This window comes from Xyrauchen texanus, chromosome 40 (genome assembly GCF_025860055.1).
Source record: "Xyrauchen texanus isolate HMW12.3.18 chromosome 40, RBS_HiC_50CHRs, whole genome shotgun sequence".
NCBI lineage: Eukaryota > Metazoa > Chordata > Actinopteri > Cypriniformes > Catostomidae > Xyrauchen > Xyrauchen texanus.
Genome location: NC_068315.1, coordinates 23,072,201 through 23,091,417, shown reverse-complemented (window position 1 = coordinate 23,091,417; position 19,217 = coordinate 23,072,201). Strand labels below are relative to the sequence as shown.

General features: G+C 37.5%; 1 protein-coding gene across 1 annotated transcript in view; it reads left to right on the top strand.

Moving 5' to 3' along the window:
• LOC127633122 (uncharacterized) overlaps nucleotides 1-19,217 on the top strand; it is a 69,616-nt gene that overhangs the window by 38,119 nt on the left and 12,280 nt on the right. Inside the window, exons 28-37 of the mRNA XM_052112000.1 lie at nucleotides 60-308; nucleotides 494-688; nucleotides 2,964-3,142; nucleotides 4,907-5,093; nucleotides 5,387-5,529; nucleotides 9,405-9,589; nucleotides 12,359-12,618; nucleotides 13,717-13,936; nucleotides 15,509-15,686; nucleotides 18,894-19,020. Of these exons, the coding sequence (XP_051967960.1) occupies nucleotides 60-308; nucleotides 494-688; nucleotides 2,964-3,142; nucleotides 4,907-5,093; nucleotides 5,387-5,529; nucleotides 9,405-9,589; nucleotides 12,359-12,618; nucleotides 13,717-13,936; nucleotides 15,509-15,686; nucleotides 18,894-19,020 (1,923 nt within the window). The remainder of the gene's footprint in view (nucleotides 1-59; nucleotides 309-493; nucleotides 689-2,963; nucleotides 3,143-4,906; nucleotides 5,094-5,386; nucleotides 5,530-9,404; nucleotides 9,590-12,358; nucleotides 12,619-13,716; nucleotides 13,937-15,508; nucleotides 15,687-18,893; nucleotides 19,021-19,217) is intronic.

Sequence of the window (19,217 nt, the reverse complement as noted above, 5' to 3'; positions counted from 1 at the left end):
CGTTGTAGCTCTTGAAAAACTGAAAGAAGTTGCTCTTACTAAAATGACTCCATTCATAGAGGGCCGAGTGGAATTCAAACAGCCTTCCCAGCTTGCTGTGTGTCAGGACCGACTGATCCAGGATGTCATCAGAGGGGAAGATCTGTGTAGAAACTTGAGCCTCTCGTACTTACATCCTGCTCTGCAGTCAAGCCTCTCCAACTCTCTACTCACTGCGCTGGGCGTCCACCGCCTACGGGCCACAGAAATCATCACTGTCACCTGCGTCATGGCTAGAGACCTAGTGCAGCATGGCAGTCTTAAGTCAGGTATACCACAGGCTATGTGAATTTATTGAGTACGTAAATCTCATGTAATCTCGAGGCCCACATGCACACCTTTGTGTTCTTAAAATGAAGATATTTATGCATAACTCCTTAACATATGTTACAGCTGGGGTTTGAATGGTATGAAATCACATTTCTGGCCTTCATTGTGTCTGTTCTCTTCTTAGAACATGACTTGAAGAAGCTTGCCAAGCTTTTAGTGTGTAACTTCCGTGCGCTGGAGTCGGAGTATGGAGAAGTGGACACCCTGCTTCAGTCCCTCAAAGATGTTCCCATGATCCCTCTGGCCAATGGCACTGTGGTTTCTCTCAGTTCAGAGGGAGTTTTTTTTCCTCTCAGCGATGTGACACAAACACACACAGGTAATTCATCCACCCAACTCGCATCTCCACCTCCCAGTCTGCCTCACCAGCTCATCAATAGTCAGAACACTGATTCTTCAGGCATGGGATAAAATGTCCCACAATTTATCTGCCAATAGTTTTGAAAACAGCAGAATTTCCACTTTGAAATTAATCAGAGATAATGAATTGAATGATACAAATGTAAAAGTTTTCAGTTACCGATGCCATTGGACAAGTTCACTATTCACAGTCAGTCATGATTAATTTAATTAATGTGTGAAAATGTCCAATAATAGGGCAGTTACTTAGATTAAACAAGTAGTATTTGGCTGGTCATGTGATCCAAACATGGCAGACCCCATGAGGGGACCCTCTCAGTGTAGAGCAACAAAGTCCTCATCTCATGTGAGGGCTCTTTCTTTAGGAGTAAAACTTTTTTAAAAGCAAAAAATAACTGAGTGCACCTTTAATAAAAACTAAATATAAATTTGTATGTTTAAAATAAATGTGTACTATTTCTTCTTGGCATAAGGAAAAGGTTAAAGGAATAGTTCACTCAAAAATGCAAATTTTCACATCTTTTACTCGCCCTCACGCCATACCAGATGTGTATGACTTTCTTTCTTCTGTTAAACACAAACAAAGATTTTTAGAAGAATATGTCAGCTCTGCAGGTCCATACAATGCAAGTGAATGGTGACCAGAACTTTGAAGCTCCAAAAAGCAAATGAAGGCAGCATAAAAGTAACCCAAATGAATTCAGTGTTAAAATACATGTCTTCAGAAGTAATATGATAGGTTCAACATTTAATTCCTTTATTACTATCAATCTCCACCTTTGACCAGCACTGACCAGAGATATGCATGAAGAATATGAATCACCAAAAACAAAAGAAAAAGAATGTTGAGTTGAAAGTGGTGATTATAATAAAAATGACATATTATTTATTTAATATTGATCTGTTTCTCACCCACAACTATCATATTGCTTCTGAAGACACAAATTTAACTGCTGGGATCATATGGTTTTATTTTATGCTGCCTTTTATGCCTTTTTGAGCTTCAAAGTTCAGCCCCACCATTCAATTGCATTATATGGACCTACAGAGCTTTTGTGTTCAGCAGAAGATAGAAAGTCATACACATCTGGGAAATCATGAGGGTGAGTAAATAATGAGAGATTTTTTGGGGTGAACTGTTCATTTAAGTATAATAAAATATATACTACTTTATAAAGTTTCACAGCTGTATCCCTACTTATAGCGTTTTTAGATATTTATTAAAATATCTTTAAAAAAAATCTGGCATTATCAGTGGAATAGTGAAGATGCTCTTACATTGTTTCACCTCCTGCAAGTATGATAAATGTAATACATTAATTATGCTTATATTTTCTGCCACAACCATGATTTGTCAACTCTGTGACTAAAATTTTATGAAATTGTTTTGGATATTTATTAAATTTCTAAAATATTTAGTAGGCCCAGAAAGCAGATGGCCACACCAGAGAGAAAATTAATACTGTGACATTTTACAAGGCATTAACACATATTGAGTACTAGCAAGGAAAATGTACATTTTGGGGTACATGAAAGATGCAGGAGGTTGCCACAAAATGAATAACTGAATATCTTTGAGCATTAATAAATTTATCAAAAATAATTCCTTGGTAAACTTTTATTTTTCAAGTCTTCTTCCCAATTTTGTCCCAGTAATCATTAATCTGTTGCCCTTGCATGTAGCAAGACTTCTCTTGCCCAGTCAGCAAAATGAATAATCTTCATCATCTCCTGCTTATTCTGGATCATCAATATTGTGAGTCATAGGAGAGCTAGTGGTAGAGCAAGTCACAATTTGCGTCATTGCAGTCAAAGAAAAAAAAGAGCGAGAAGGGGGTAAACGATTGTGTGAATAAAACCCACAACACAGATAAGGAATGCATTTGTCCTCTAAAATATTTACATTTACGCTACCTCTAATTTTAGCTTTGGAGAAATGATTCAGACCACCACGATGCAGTTCTTTCTGAACATACAGAAAGACCCATTTTTCTTCTCCGGCTGCTGTCAGATAAGTCATGCGAGATTTGTTCACACAGAGGTGGTGAAACAATGAATTCCATTTGAATAATGAAGGGCCACGCTGACGCTCTTTGTTAGGTAAAGTCAGGCACGTCAGCTAAAAGCAGGAAAGTGATGAATTAAACATCAGTATTTGGGCCCAAAGGGTCTTAGCAGGCACCACAGGAAGTGGGTCATACAGCCACTCATGTGCACTCATGCTTCCCGTCTAGATCTGAAGGCTCTGTACCAGGACCTGAACATTGTGGAGCCCCAGCTGCTGGTGTGCCTGGATGAACTGGGGAACTCACAGATGCGGGAGCTGCTCCGAAGACTCAATGTTCATGAACTGGAGCCCCAGCAGGTTCTACACAATCACATCTACCCAATGCTGAAGAGCAAGGACTGGGAGGTTAGAGCCCCTGCACTTCATTATCTAATAATTTTTTTTGTCACTTTAACTGCTGGTTTTATCCTAAGCTTATTGTGCTCTTACAGAAACAACCCCTGGAGCAACCTGAGGTTAAAGATATAGTTCACCCAAAGATCTAAATTAAGTAATTTACTCACCTTCAGATTTTTATAATGCTTTTAATTGTTTTTCTTTTGTGAAACATAGAAGGTGTTAGACAGAATGTCTGAGCTGCTCTTTACTGTACATCTAAACTGTATTGGGATTTATGCTGCAAAGGTCCATTAAAAAACAAAACAAAAAACATAGAAGCATATTTTTAAGTATTCCATAGGACTCTATGCACAACATTCCAGGTCTTCTGAAGTCGTATGATTAGGGATGGGATGAGGAATGTTATCTCATGATCTGGTTCGATATACGATATGAGGTGCACAATTCGAAATAATCTTAATTCAGTATAATAACACTGAAATGAAAAAGTATGACAGAAATTTTTTATTTTTGAAAAATGTTTGCACAAAATGCATATTATATTTTCTCATCAAAATAAAGTCACATACTTTCTCTATAAGAAAAGATCACAAACAAATGAGCCTTCAAAAATAGTGGGCTAAATTCAGGCTGATCGGGTTTCAATAGCATTGTAATCAAATTTTTTGACTTTATAAAAATATTATATCATGAAATTTTAAATATAATAATGATATGAGCAATCAATGTTTGAAATAATGTGTACAATTTACAAGTAATAACACTTAGTTTACATCCATTTGTATTACAAGCTCTAAAAAGGTTACTATCACTTTAAGAGTTCAATGTGCATCTCACAGACTCACACAGGTGTTTTGGTTCATTCATTAATGAGAGAGAAGTCTCAAGTTTTTAGCACATCCATGCTATTTGTGATTAAAATTAATATTTTAGAGACCATAATTATTTTTTTTCAATCTGACTGTAAAGATCTGGAGCAGCTGCCCCTGCGACCCGACTTCGGATAAGCGGTTGAAGATGGATGGATGGATGGATGACTGTAAAGAACAGAAAGGATATTAAATGACACATTATTGTGGGCCTGGGTAGCTTAGCCAGTAAAGACGCTGAATACCACCCCTGGAGTCACGATTTCGAATCCAGGGCGTGCTGAGTGACTCCAGCCACGTCTCCTAAGCAACCAAATTGGCCCGATTGCTAGGGAGGGTAGAGTCACATGGGGAAACCTCCTCGGTCACTATAATGTGCATCGCTCTCAGTGGGGCGCGTGGTGAGTTGTGTGTGGATGCCGCGAAGAATAGTGTGAAGCCTACACACGCCCTATGTCTCCTCGGTAACGCTCAACAAACCATGTGATAAGATGCGCGGATTGACTGTCTCAGTCGCGGAGGCAACTGAGATTATTCATCCTCTGCCACCCGGATTGAGGCTAGTCACTACGCCACCATGAGGACTTAGAGCGCATTGGGAATTGGGTATTCCAAATTGGAAGCACTTAAAGGACCTTGTGCAATCCCTGTAAACAGTGTAGAAAAAAGCTCATTGGAGTAAAATCAAGTGTGATAGTTTGATGTTAGTTTCAAAAGTTCTTTAAATTGGATACAACCAAGATGAAACAAGAACTTTTTAAAATTGATTCATTTAATTGGGTGATTCATAACCATTCAGGATGTTTGAAAATGAATCAAGGGTGTGAAATGCATTATGTGCTGTCATCTATATTGCATGTGTCTGACATTATTCACATTATATTATTCCCTCTTTCTCCAGAAAAAGCCCAAGGACATCATTGTCAGCTATCTGGTGTTTATCAAACTGCACTCTCTGGAACAGGATTACAGGACCCTGGGCGCAGCCATACCTGTGTTGACCAACAATGGCTTCCTCTATCCCTCAGAGAGCAAGATCCAATTTTCTGTAGAGTATGGCAACATCGACCTTCCCATCATGCTCCCTGGTAAACACAGTTACCTCTCTACAAGCTAAGATTCAGAATGTGCAACAGTCGAAAAGCATTCATATTGATGTTCTCATTGATGATGTCAGGCCTAGAAAGGAAGCAGTCTTAGATCTAGAGGTCTTTTGTAGGGATTTACAAAAGCATGAAATGTGGAGAAACACTTGGGGTTATGTAATGGGAAAGAGTGCATATGGAGTGGAAACACCGTCAGAATTCCTGAAGTCAGCATTACAGAATCCACTGAGCTCAAGCATACCTTTCAGACTCATCCAATTATTTTCCATCCCTAGGTGTGGATTGGGTCCTTCTGGACCCCTGCTATCTGCAGGCAAACAGAGATGTGACCGGGTGGAGAGAGTTCTTCAGCGTACTGGGAGTGAGAGATCTGCTTATCTTCAGAAAGGAAAAACAGACCTTCACATTCTCTGAACTGGTACGATTGTCTCACATTAATGTGAAGTGTGTCATTTCTGTGCCACTAGTGTCACTTAATGGAATTCCAAAAATTATTGAGTTTTCAAACAGGTTCCGCATACACTCCCCCATCTTCCACTGGTTGGACAAACAGTCAGTTCCACCCCAAACTCACCCCATTGGTTGAGCCATAGTTGTTACATCGGGCTTCTTTGCCACAGTTTTTACACTTTTTGGGGAAATCAGCCTACAAATGGCTAATTAATAGTTGTCTCTGCATATCAAGCTGGGATAGGAGAAAATATAAAAAACAAAAAAAAGTGAAAAAAAAATACTGCGTCTTTAAGACTCAGTGCATGAATCAGTGATACAGTACGAAATAAAGCAAAAGCGTAATGATTTGCAATGCTTGCAGTATTTGTGAGTGTCACATGGCCTACCAAATCCTAGTGTGTCACCAGGAGTTTGAACAAGCCAAACTAATGAAGCATGTCAGCGTTTGCTTTTGTTCTGTGCCGAGAACAACAGTGATGTGAGAGCCATCGGGTCAAGAGGAGGGGTTTTACCCTTTATTGAACAATTCATGACTTTCACTGGAGCATAAATGGCACCTTCTTTGATCAATCACAGCACTCTCTGCTTGGAACCATATAATGGACCGAAAGTGTAAAATCTCCATTGGTACTAATTGGATGCAATAAAAAAAATTACATTAAAGCTGATCTCCTCAGCTTCCTGTATTTAAACATTCAACATTGCCATTTATGGCCCACTGCCCAACATCCTTTCTTGCGATGTTAGTGTCTTAAATAACAAATTGCTCATACATGGTTCTATGAATGTGAGTCACTCTCCTCTATAAAAATGAGAACAGCCAACAAATTCCAGACATGAAGATATAATATAAATAAATCGGACAGGTATCTGTTTTTTTCTGATGTGCCTTCAGTATGAACAGCCAAATCTAATGTGAATTATTAAATCAATCTCACTGAGCATTCGCCACTTGAGCACTTGATTTACCGCGCGATATGTCTGTTATGGTTAAAAACCTTTTCATTTAAATGATTGGCTTCAACAGTTGGATTCAGCGGTTCGTTTGAATTTCTTATAGTAAAAAATGTGCATGAAAAAATGCAGAGGTAGATTTAGCCTATGTAACACCACTGTTTGCTCATGTGACTCGTGCAGAAAACAGTTTCTATGGCTGCATCTGAAAACAGGAAAATGCTGCCTTCGGAGGCTGTATATGGAGGCAGGATGAAAATAAGGTGCTTTTCAAACTGTTCAGAGACCAGTTTCTTTAAGAGTTCCATCATAGACTATTTAGCAGAGACAGGCCAATTCTATTAAAATGAATGGAAGTAATTGGAACGCCTAACCAAGAAGCTCAAGCACCCAATGGCCAACGGATATATAGAAAGTAAGTCCTGCCTTACAGGTAAAAGAGCCAATCACCTTTTAGATACAGACATCACCTGTCAATCAACATTAGAATCTGCATGTGCATTAGCTATACAAGCAGGGATTTTGCATTTTTAGTGTTATCTGAGGTAAAGAAGCACAATTTATGATACCATTGTTGTCAGATTTTAATGTTGATTTTCATTATGTTCTTTGATCGTAATATTGACCAACCGTTTTTTATATTTTGGTGTTCCCCCATTCAAGTAGATAGGAGCTGCACTGGCATGACTGGAAATAGTCTCCCGGGAGCAATCCAAAGGTGGCCGACAGTGAACTGACTTACTAGAAAGACTTTGGTTCCATTCATTCAAAATATCTGTCAGTTAAGCCATTAACTGATTAGGCAGCAAGTCAGCTGCTTACATTTTCGGATGCAGCCTATATTTCTCAAACTGTATCAAAACACGAATGCAAGCAAGTCAGTGGAAATCTGAAATAATTATAAATAACAACTCTTACCTCTTATCTGTATATTGCCTTTTTTTACTGCTTTTCTTCTATTTTATGATGTCTCGCTTATTATATTACTGTCTTGAGCTTCAATATTAATTCAATTCCACCATACGACTGCAAATGACTTTATTTAAAATTACATTACCCATCTCTTCCGTCACTTGCTGATATTTTATTAGATAGTCATTAAGTGTCCTATTTGGGTTTAAAAAAGAAATACAACTGCTAATAACAATTTTAATAAGTTCATTAATTATACATATTAAAATAATGAACTTGGGTTTGTTACATGCATGCTCAGGCATTGTTATACACATGCAGGTCAGTTAACGAGTATCAGCTGTTCAAGCTTGTGTCTGATATGGGCTACATTTAAAATGTTGTGTGAACAGCCTTACAAAAAAAATCTGATTCGAGCAGAAAATCTGATTTGGGCCACATTCAGGTGCTGTGTGAACATAGCCAAAAAAATCTACAGTCCAGGCCTTTACAAATGGATGTTTAATTAGTATAATTTTTTTCATTTTCAGTAAATTAGGCTATTTAGTTGTAGAATTTTAATGAAATTCAATTAAAATACAATTGCAATGTAGCAGTACACAGTACATCAATATTGACTTAAAAAAAATGTAATCTGCATTTCATTGAGGCACTTACATTAGAAGTAAATAAGGGCCAATACGCAAACTTTAAAGTTCTCACTTTTTCAAAAGTGTAGCCACAAGACATCAACGGTATGCATGTTAACATGACTTTAGTGTGGAAAAAATTGCTTACTAACCTTTTTTGTGTAAAGCTATATCCGATAATAGAAGAATTAATATAGCAATGAAATGCTCTTATAGAATTACAAGTTTCATATTTCTGCCTTTAAACACTACAAAATTTGGCCCCCATATATATATATATATAAAATTTATTTTTTATTTGTAATAAAAAAATTTTTTAATTCGAGTATGTGCTGTAGAGCTTAACTTACATTGAAGCTGGAATATTCCTTTAAATAAATGTATTTGTTTATATATATTGTTTACACACACACACACACACACACACAGTATATACACTCACCGGCCACTTAAATAGGTACATCTGTATCTACTTATTCATGCATCTATCTAATCAGCCAGTCATGTGGCAGCAGTGTAATGTATAACATAACGCAGATACGGGTCAGGAGCTTCAGTTAATGTTCACATCAACCATCATAATGGGCATACATTTTTTTTCTGTGATTTCGACTGTGGCATGATTGTTGGTGCCATCTCTAATAATTTGAGTATTTCTCTAACTGCTGATCTCCTGGGATTTTCACACACAACAGTCTCTAGAGTGTAAAGTCGGCAAAAACTGCTTGTTAATTAGAGAGGTAATAGGAGATTGGCCAGACTGTTCCAAGCTGACAGGAAGGTGACAGGAAGTGGCCGGTGAGTGTGTATATATATATATATATATATATATATATATATATATATATATATATATATATATATATATATATATATATCAATGTATATATGTACTGTATATATGCATACTGAACTTATCTATCTTCAGAGGTCAAAATACAGTAGCTAGTGCTAAAGCTGCTTTGACAGTTAATCCAAACATTGTCATTACCAGCTCTTCCTCCTAGTGATCCACCACATCCACCACACTCACATGAGTCTTCTTCTTCCTGCTGCTCCCGTTAGGGGTCGTCACAGTGGACTATCCTTGATCCGCATATTTGATTTGGCACAGGTTTTACAGAAGGATTTTACATTTATGCATTTGGCAGACACTTTTATCCAAAGCGACTTACAGTACACTTATTACAGGGACAATCCCCCCGGGGCAACCTGGAGTTAAGTGCCTTGCTCAAGGACGTGTGTTTTAGCCCACTATGCCACCACCACTCCGCCCTTCCTAAAGCAACCTCTAGTGGCTGGGGGCTCACATGTCTGAATAACCTATTTAATCTATCTCTCTCAGGCGTCCAGCCCATGGGTAGTGGAGAGTGAACTGTGGTCTAAGCCTGCAGATGGGGTGTATGTCATTGAAGATCAGCACTGTGCAGAGTTTCATACCCTGGTCACTGCCAACCACCTCACAGTTGACACCAAACTAAAGCAAAGACAAGCACTTATCAGTCTTCTGGACAAGAACTGGGACACAGGGTAAAGAAACTGCATTTGTTTACACTACGGCTGTTTTCACACATGGTTTGATTGCTTGGTCTGAACCAGAATTAATTTAAACTGTTCTTGCACTGCTCCCGCTGGTCTCTGTTCACATGTGCTATGAACTGTGGTTCTTCAGCTCTGTACTATGACTGAAGTAGTTGAATTCTAAACTCAGACTCTCGAAAACTGAGCCGTCTGCCAGCAAGCAATGCCATAATCCTGTATGATTGTCGAGAAATCCTCTCCACTTCAGTCTGCTGAGCACTACCACATTTTCTCGGCTAACAACTCTTTAGATTATTCAAACTCTGTGGTTGAGTGGAGTAAATGGATATTAGGGTATTTGACAGTAGATTTGAGAGTTAGGAAACAAGTTCATTGTCTGTGTTTTATCCTTTTTGATCTCATTAGCTTTAAAGAGGATAAAATATTGTGCTTTGTTTGGGCTATTCTCTAGCTTGGAAAGAATATGTCTGCCTTGCAGTGACCCATTTATTTAATGGACTATATTTGATAACCTTAAAACCACATCAGATCCAATTTGGGACTTCATAGAAACATGCATCAGTCTATTTTTGGTAGCTCCGTTTTCTTGGTAGTTTTAAAGAGGAAAAAAATATTGTAAGGTGAATTCACTAAGAATAAATTGTATTCTGTAAAAGCACCATTTTCATGTGCTGGTTTATAGGGATAGGTCCCCCCAAAATTAAAATCCTCTCATTATTTACTTATGCCATCCCAGATGTGTATTACTTTCTTTCATCTTCTGAACACAAATTAAGATTTTTAGATGAATTTCTCATCTCTTTTAGTTCATACAATTCAAGTGAATGGGTGCCAAAATGTTGAAGCTCCAAAAATGACATAAGTCAGCATAAAAGTAATCCATAAGACTCCAGTGATTAAATCAGTATCTTCAGAAGTGATATGATTGGTGTGGGTGAGACACTTTCACATTCTTCTTCTTGTGTTTTTTGTGATTCACATTCTGCATGCATACCGCCCAATACTGGGCAGGGAGAAGAATTACAAGCAAAAAGGACTTACATTTTGGTCTGTTTCTCACCCACACCTATCATATTGCTTCAGAAAATATGGATTAAAACACTGGAGTCGTATGGATTACTTTTATAATGCCTTTGTGCTTTTTGGTCCATCAAACATTTGGCACCCATTAACTTGCATTGTATGGACCTACAGAGCTGAAATATTCTTCTAAAAATCATAATTTGTTTTCTTCAGAAGAAAGAAAATCATACACATCTGGGATATCATGTGGAGAGTTAATAATGAGATAATTTTCTTTTTTGGGTGAACTATCCCTTTAACGCCAGATTCACTAAAATAATTATGTAGGTCAGGCAACTGCACAAAAGCTGCCTCAAAATCTGTGCTGAACGCAATTTGAACACCGCAGTTCCAATCTTGCCTGTTGGTTCAGTGCGCTATATAGCGGAGGATGCACCAGACCATCGTGATCTGGCACTCTTTGCTGGGAATTTACAACATCACTCAACTACAGTGATCCAGAAAACTGAATCATAACTTTAATGACGAAAGTGCACTTGACTCACTGCACATTTGTATATATGCCAGGTTAAAGCACTCTTCAACATAATTTTATCATTATTTGACTCAGCCATGTAGTGAATGAATTTTCAAAGAGTAGTATCATCCCAAATGGTACACTGATATTTTTTACTACACTGTAGCATTCCGTTTAACATCTGATGGAAGTGATGTTTCAAAAACATGCAATGTGTTGCTGCTAGTTTTAGTACGTTAGCCAACCTCAGTTCAACACTTGTATCTCAAATAATGTACATATTCAAAGGGGTGATGGTAAATCATTGAACTTACATTTGTAAGGTGCTGTCTTCACTTAAGTTTCACTAGTTGCTTCATTCTCCATTATTTACAATTGATTTGTCAGGCCATCAACGCAGTCAGGTTAGCGTTAGGGTTAGGAAAATATCAATAACCCTTCTTTTCTTTGTTTACGAACATGATGTAAACACAAGGACATATGACAGAGCCTGCAAATTTCCCACCAAATTGATGCCGATAGCTTTGAATGTAAATCATTGATTTAGGCGTAATGTAATGACTCTGGGTAAGACAAGAATGTTATTTTGAACACAGATTTTATAATGTTCTTGCTCAATAATGTTATTTGGTCATTTCTAGTAAATAAAATCAATGATAAATTCTCTATAGTGTACCTTTTAAAGGACTATGTTTAATAACCATAAAACCACATCAGGTGCAATTTGGGATTGTCAAGGAAACATGCAACAATCTATTCTTGGTAGCTCAATTTTGTAGTGTTCTCCAAGACAAGTATAATGCAAGTGGAGTAAGAGTTCAGTTTTTAACTCAGTGGAATTAGTGGGTTCAATTGTGCTTATGAGATTCCATGTATTTTAGTTTAGTTTTCCTGTTGTTGAACCTCCCCCACCACCGCAATCTCAGCTGCAGTGTTTGACTCATCCTGCTGTCCTGTCTGTCGCCCTCACTTGAACTGCCTCATATTGCCCTCCTTTATGCTCCTTTTCCATTAATAACCTAAATGATGTTCACCCAGCCAGATTTATAGCAAATTGTTAGTGTTTGTTTAGTAATTATTTATTTTATTTTTTTAAACAAAAATGTAATTGGACTGTATACTGGTGAAATGAATCTAGAGGATCTTATAATTTATTAATATAAAGCCTCTACACTTTGTGCGCCTTTTACATGAAAGCCTGTCTTGTTTTGTTACAGAGAGAAGTATTCACAATACCTCAAAGCACAGATCTTGGACAGCCAGGGACAATCCATGAGGGTGGCCAAATCTTCTTTTTGCCATTACCTCACCCAGCTGCCCTGGGTACCAGCAAGCAGGCCGTCATGGGAAGAGGGCCGCCCCGTAGCCTACCTGCAGCCTAAGTCTGTCTACATCTTTTCTACTGATGTGCACCGCCTCCTTGGATCCCACGTTGATTATGTTTACATGGTCCCCAGTGAATTCACCAGAGCCATAGGTACAGCTAGAAGATGGTCGGCTAAAGGCATTTAGTTATAGGGCTTTTAAAGTTGAGCAGCCTCATTAGAGTGAAACTAGCTTGTCAGAGATGTTGATATTTTAAGTTTTCTCACCAGTCATTTCCAAGCTTGGCTGACAACCTATAACTAACATGAAAATTGTTGTTGATCATTAAGGAATAGGTCACTCAAAAAATGAAAATTCTGTCATATTTTACTGACCCTCATGTCGTTCCAACCCATATTACTTTTTCTTGTGTGGAACACAGTATCGTGGGCCATCTTTTCAATAGAGTGGCAGTGGGTATTACATTACAGAAGCTCTTAAAGTTCAAGGTGCCATGCCTGTTCACGAGGGAACTTGCATTGTTTTTGCTAAACAACACAATTTCTCCAGTGAAAACACAGTGAACAAGATTCACTCAAAGTGTTCATGAATGTGCAACAAATTTACAAAACCTATCGTATGCCTTCTGAAGACTTGGAATATGATGCACAATTTGCATAAACTACTTCTATGATACTTTAGATTTTTTTTTTAAGCTTTATAATGGTTCATAATCCACTGCCATTTTAGTGAGTAGACAGGCCGAGATATTCATTAAAATATATTTTGTTTTTTGCATAAGATAAGTCATATGGGTTTGAAACAGCATGAATACATTATAACAGAATTGTCATTTTTAATTGAAATACATTATTTCTTTAATAGCTCAAAATGTATAGCCTGTATGGCAAATGCCAAACTTTGCAAGACCGTACTGATTTTGACGTTAACATGAGATCAAAATTGATGCTGATTATTATCTTGACACGCATTTCTTGTGTAGTTGTGAAAGATTAATTGGTCCATTGTTGCAAAATATTTTTCTCATAGTAATGAAAATGTAATAGATTGCTCCTCCTCTGAAACAAATTTCCTTTACGAATACCTTTTTTTAAACAGTTACTGATGGAAAAAAATTACGTTTTCTTGTTAAGAGATCTTTTTTCACATGCTAAAATGCTAAATGGACTGTAAACGCAGATTCATGTTGGTTTTGATTTTGCCCTTTTTTTATGTATTCTAGCCTAATTGAGATGAATTGATTTCGCAGGAATGAGACATACTGTTCATGTGGCGGACATGATAGACTATCTGAAGTGTTGGTGCAGTAAGCTGTCCGAGAATCGGTCAGAGGAGACTGAGGGTGCAGAATTCACCACTACAGTTGAGCACATTCATACTGTGTACCGCTACCTGTATGCAGAGTGCTCTAGTGTCCAGCTCAGAGACTTGTTTCAGCACTCACCCGCTGTCTTCATCGAGTATGAGAGGTAAGATAAACAGTAATTATCTCAGCCATTTAACACAAATCCCTACAAAATGTAATTGTTTTACCAATTAAGCCTTGAGTGCAATTCCATGTTCACACATACAACGATTTTATTGCTAGATGTTGTCGCTGTACTTGTAGACTTTCCTGCCACTTGATGCTCTAAGGTTAGTGCATCAAGGTTGCACAACCGGCCATAACGTTTGAAAATCTTTTCACAAATGAGGTAAAAAATAAGCTGTCACTCTATAATGACAAGGAATCAGTTTTCCTGCTGCCACAAATTCTGCAGAGAAAGCGTTTAAATATAAATTGCAGCAGTGCGTAATGCATCATACCATGAATATATGAATAATTGCTATTGCATGAATCAAGCTCACTCAGAGTGCTGACAATTTCTGTCACAGTTTTTCATGCATAATTTTTTTATTATATCTCTGCATGTGGGCAGAGACAAATCATATGGAACAGTGGAATCGCTCACAGTAAAATGTACTTCTTCTCTGCCTTGCCTACAGTTGACTACAGCGACTACTAATTGGCAGTCACCGCATAGCATTGCTGCTCATTTGAAAAAGTTAAAGGTGAAAATGAAAATTCTTTCATCGTTGACTCACCCTCAGGCCATCCCAGATATGTGGAAATCATGACTTATTCTTCTGCTGATCACAAAGTCTTTTAGTATAATATCTCCTCTCTGTAGGTCCATATAATATAAGAGAATGGTGACCAAAACTTTGAACCTACAAAAAGCACATAAAGGCAGCATAAAATAATCTATAGTATATGACTCCAGTGGTGTAATCCATGACTTCAGAAGCAATCAAATTGTTTTTGAATGTGAACAGACCAAACTATAACTCCTTTTTCACTTTAAATCTTGACATCTGCAGTCTCCTTGGCAATGACGATTTTTTAGCTTGATTACATTTCCTAGCGCCATCTAGTGCACTTTGCATCAAGCACTAGGAAGTGTAATCCAGCTTGAAATCCTAAGCCTGTCTAGAGACTGCAATGGCAATATTTATAGTGAAATTTTTTTTTTTTTTTTGGTCTGTTCTCATCCAAAACAGATCAGATCACTTCTTAATTCATGGATTTAAACACTGGATTCGTATGGATTACATTTATGCTGATTTTATGTGCTTTTCAGAGCTTCAAGGTTTTAGTTATCATTCACTTGAAATGTATGGACATACGGAGCTGAGATATTCTTTTAAAATTCTTCATGTACAGCAGAAGAAAGAAAGTCATACACATCTGGAATGGTATAAGCGTGAGTAAATGACAAGATCATTTTCATTTTTGGGTGAATTATTCCTTTAACCTTCTCACCTTCATCTCCACTTCACTGTATGCACCCACATCTCATCGACCATGGTCACTCATGTCATTGCCAGAAATCTACAAAAAATTACTTTAAGTCAGTTTGTTGCTGCAGATCGCTGAATGTGTGAACACCGATTAACCACAAAACCAAACACCACCAGATAATAACAAAACTGCAGTGCATTATTAGGATGACCCCATCACTATATTTATGGTGCTGGTTTCTTCTCATGCTTGCTAACAGGAAGGATGATTGGTGCTCGGGGCGGTTCTACCATCTTAAGGAGGTTTGCTGGATTGATTCGACAGGCATGTTCCAAAGATACAAGGAGTTGATTCGAAGGCCTGACAGTGGGATACAGGAGCCCAAAGTACTGGCACCATTTTATACCAATTTGCAGGACATGAAGAGCATGTTCAAGGTATGTTTTTAGATTTTTCACATTTGGTTTCACAAGTAGCATTTTAAAGAACTAATTCCGAAATATACAGTTTTTCCAATTGCCATTGAAAGCAAAGCTATACTAGTTTAACATTTTTAATGTAGTTTTTATTTCACCAAAGTTCTTCTGTCTATTTCTACTATTTGTCTCAAGTGCTTCTGTTTCTATATGTAATCTCAGACAGACACAATGTTCATTAGAAGGGGGGGGGGGTGCTTTCTGGGGGCTATGACATCTGTTGCATGGCTACCTGTTCTTCTATTCTATTTGCAGAAGAAATGTTTGGGAGTCTAAAATGTATTTTTCCTGTTGACACACCAAAGCTGGAGATATAAATAACCATCTTAAGACAAATGTCTTTGTTAAACATCTTATGTGTCTAAGACTTTTGCACAGTACTGTATATATATATATATATATATATATATATATATATATATATATATATATATATATAAATACATACCTACATTGTATTAAAATATATATATAAATTCCATACAACATTTTTTAGTGTGTGAAATGTTATTTTATTTTATTATATATTGTTTTTTAAGATTTTAACCATATTTTATATATTTGTAAAATATACAAATTCCATATAGACTATTCTATCCATATGATGTCATATTGCATTTGTAATAATAATATGATTTATCAGTGCTTGAAATTTCTTGTCAGCTACACATTTTTAAACAACATTTGCTACATTGGAACTTAAAAGTTAAAATACAATTCCACATTTCCACATTTAAGTGCTTGTACTCAGGGATGGATTACTGACCGGGCCAATGGGGCAAGTGCCCAGGGGCCCTTGAATCCCAGAAGAATTTTGGAAGAATATCTCAACTCTGTAGGTCCATAAGTTTCAAGTGAATGATGACTAAAATCTTGAAGCTCTAAAAAGCACATAAAGTCAGCATAAAAGTAATCCATACGAATCCATTGTTTAAATCCATGTCTTAAGATGAGATCTAATCGGTTTTGGATGAGAACAGACCAAAAATAAAAAAACAATTTCACTATAAATATTGCCATTGCAGTCTGTAGGCACGATCATGATTTCAAGATGGTTACACTTCTGCATGCTTGACACATGCAAAGAGCCTCATTGCCAAGGAGACTACAGATGTCAAGATTTAAAGTGAAAAAGGAGTTATAGTTTGGTCTGTTCTGAGTGGATTGCTGCTAAACTAGAATGAAAGAATCGTCAAATCGTCTTGCAATGCAATAGGATGTTGATGATATTTAATTTCAAAGAAAAAAATTCAGTGAGGCTAACAGCTGAAACCGGGACATTATAAAAACTTTTAGAGAAATTACTGGACACACCTCGTAAAACCGTGAGGACTTCTGGTCACCCTAGTTTTCTACCTCTTTTTCTTCTCTATGATGTACTGTAGTGATTCCCTCCCGCTCTGTCTCTGCTAATGTAATGAGGGCAATAGAAATCTGCTTGTGCTATCGTGCTATATACAGGTGAAACTCGAAAAATTAGAATATCGTGCAAAAGTTCATTAATTTCAGTAATTCAACTTAAAAGGTGAAACTAATATATTATATAGACTCATTACAAGCCAAGTAAGATATTTCAAGCCTTTATTTGATATAATTTTGATGATCATGGCTTACAGCTTATGAAAACCCCAAATTCAGAATCTCAGAAAATTAGAATATTACATGAAATCAATAAAAAAGGATTTTAAATACAGAAATGTCGGCCCTCTGAAAAGTATAATCATGCATATGTACTCAGTACTTGGTTTGGGCCCCTTTTGCATTAATTACTGCCTCAATGCGCGTGGCATGGATGCTATCAGCCTGTGGCACTGCTGAGGTGTTATGGAAGACCAAGATGCTTCAATAGCGGCCTTCAGCTCTTCTGCATTGTTTGGTCTCATGTCTTTCATCTTTCTCTTGGCAATGCCCCATAGATTCTCTATGGGGTTCAGGTCAGGCGAGTTTGCTGGCCAATCAAGCACAGTAATACCATGGTCATTGAACCAGGTTTTGGTACTTTTGGCAGTGTGGGCAGGTGCCAAGTCCTGCTGGAAAATGAAGTCAGCATCTCCATAAAGCTTGTCTGCTGAAGGAAGCATGAAGTGCTCTAAAATGTCCCGGTAGACGGCTGCGTTGACTCTGGACATAATAAAGCACACTGGACCAACACCAGCCGATGACATGGCTCCCCAAACCAACACAGACTGTGGAAACTTCACACTGGACTTCAAGCATCTTGGATTGTGTCCTTTCTTCCTCCAGACTCTGGGACCTTGGTTTCCAAATGAGATGCAAAATTTGCTCTCATCAGAAAAGAGGACTTTGGACCACTGAGCAACAGACCAGTTCTTTTTTCTTTAGCCCAGGTAAGACGTTTGACATTTGAAGCCCATGTCCAGGACCTGTCTGTGTGTGGTGGCTCTTGATGCAGTAACTCCAGCCTCAGTCCACTCCTTGTGAAGCTCCCCCACACATTTGAATGGCCTTTTCCTGACAATCCTCTCCAGGCTACGGTCATCCCTGCTGCTTGTGCACCTTTTTCGTCCACACTTTTCCCTTCCACTTAACTTTCTATTAATGTGCTTTGATACAGCACTTTGAGAACATCCAACTTCTTTTGCAATTACCTTTTGAGGCTTTCCCTCCTTGTGGAGGGTGTCAATGATGGTTTTCTGCACAACTGTCAGGTCAGCAGTCTTCCCCATGATTGTGAATTCAACTGAACCAGACTGAGAGACCATTTAAAGGCTCAGGAACCCTTTGCAGGTGTTTAGCTGATTAGAGTGTGACACTTTGAGCCTACAATACTGAACCTTTTCACAATATTCTAATTTTCTGAGATTCTGAATTTGGGGTTTTCATAAGCTGTAAGCCATAATCATAAAAATTATATCAAATAAAGGCTTGAAATATCTTACTTTGCTTGTAATGAGTCTATATAATATATTAGTTTCACCTTTTAAGTTGAATTACTGAAATTAATGAACTTTTGCACGATATTCTAATTTTTCGAGTTTCACCTGTATAGTGACATCTTCATGTTAAGGTGATAGCGGGATTAATCACAAAAAAAAAAGAAAATTAAACATTTTTTTTTTATTTCAGTATACAGACATTTTTTGTACATATTCGTTTTGTGTTTACGATAATAACCTTGATTAAAAGCAACCTTTATTATTATTGCAGTCTCTCAAAGTGGAGTCAAATCCCTCCATGAAGCAGTATGTTGCCCTCTTGGAGGCTATTTGTGAGTCGGCACCTCTTGCTACAGGAGACGTGGTCCAAGATGTCTCTGTCATTTTTGCCAAACTAGGTAAGAATTCATAATTTGAATAATTTGTCATAATTTGCTCTCTCTCATGTTGTTCCAAAATCCCTGTGTCCTTCTGTCTTTATGTAGCACAAAAGGAGAAGTTAAGCAGAATAACAACCTCAGTCACCATTCACAAATTTTCTTTTTATATAAATGGTGACTGAGGGTGTCAAATGATTATTTCACCCAAAAATGAA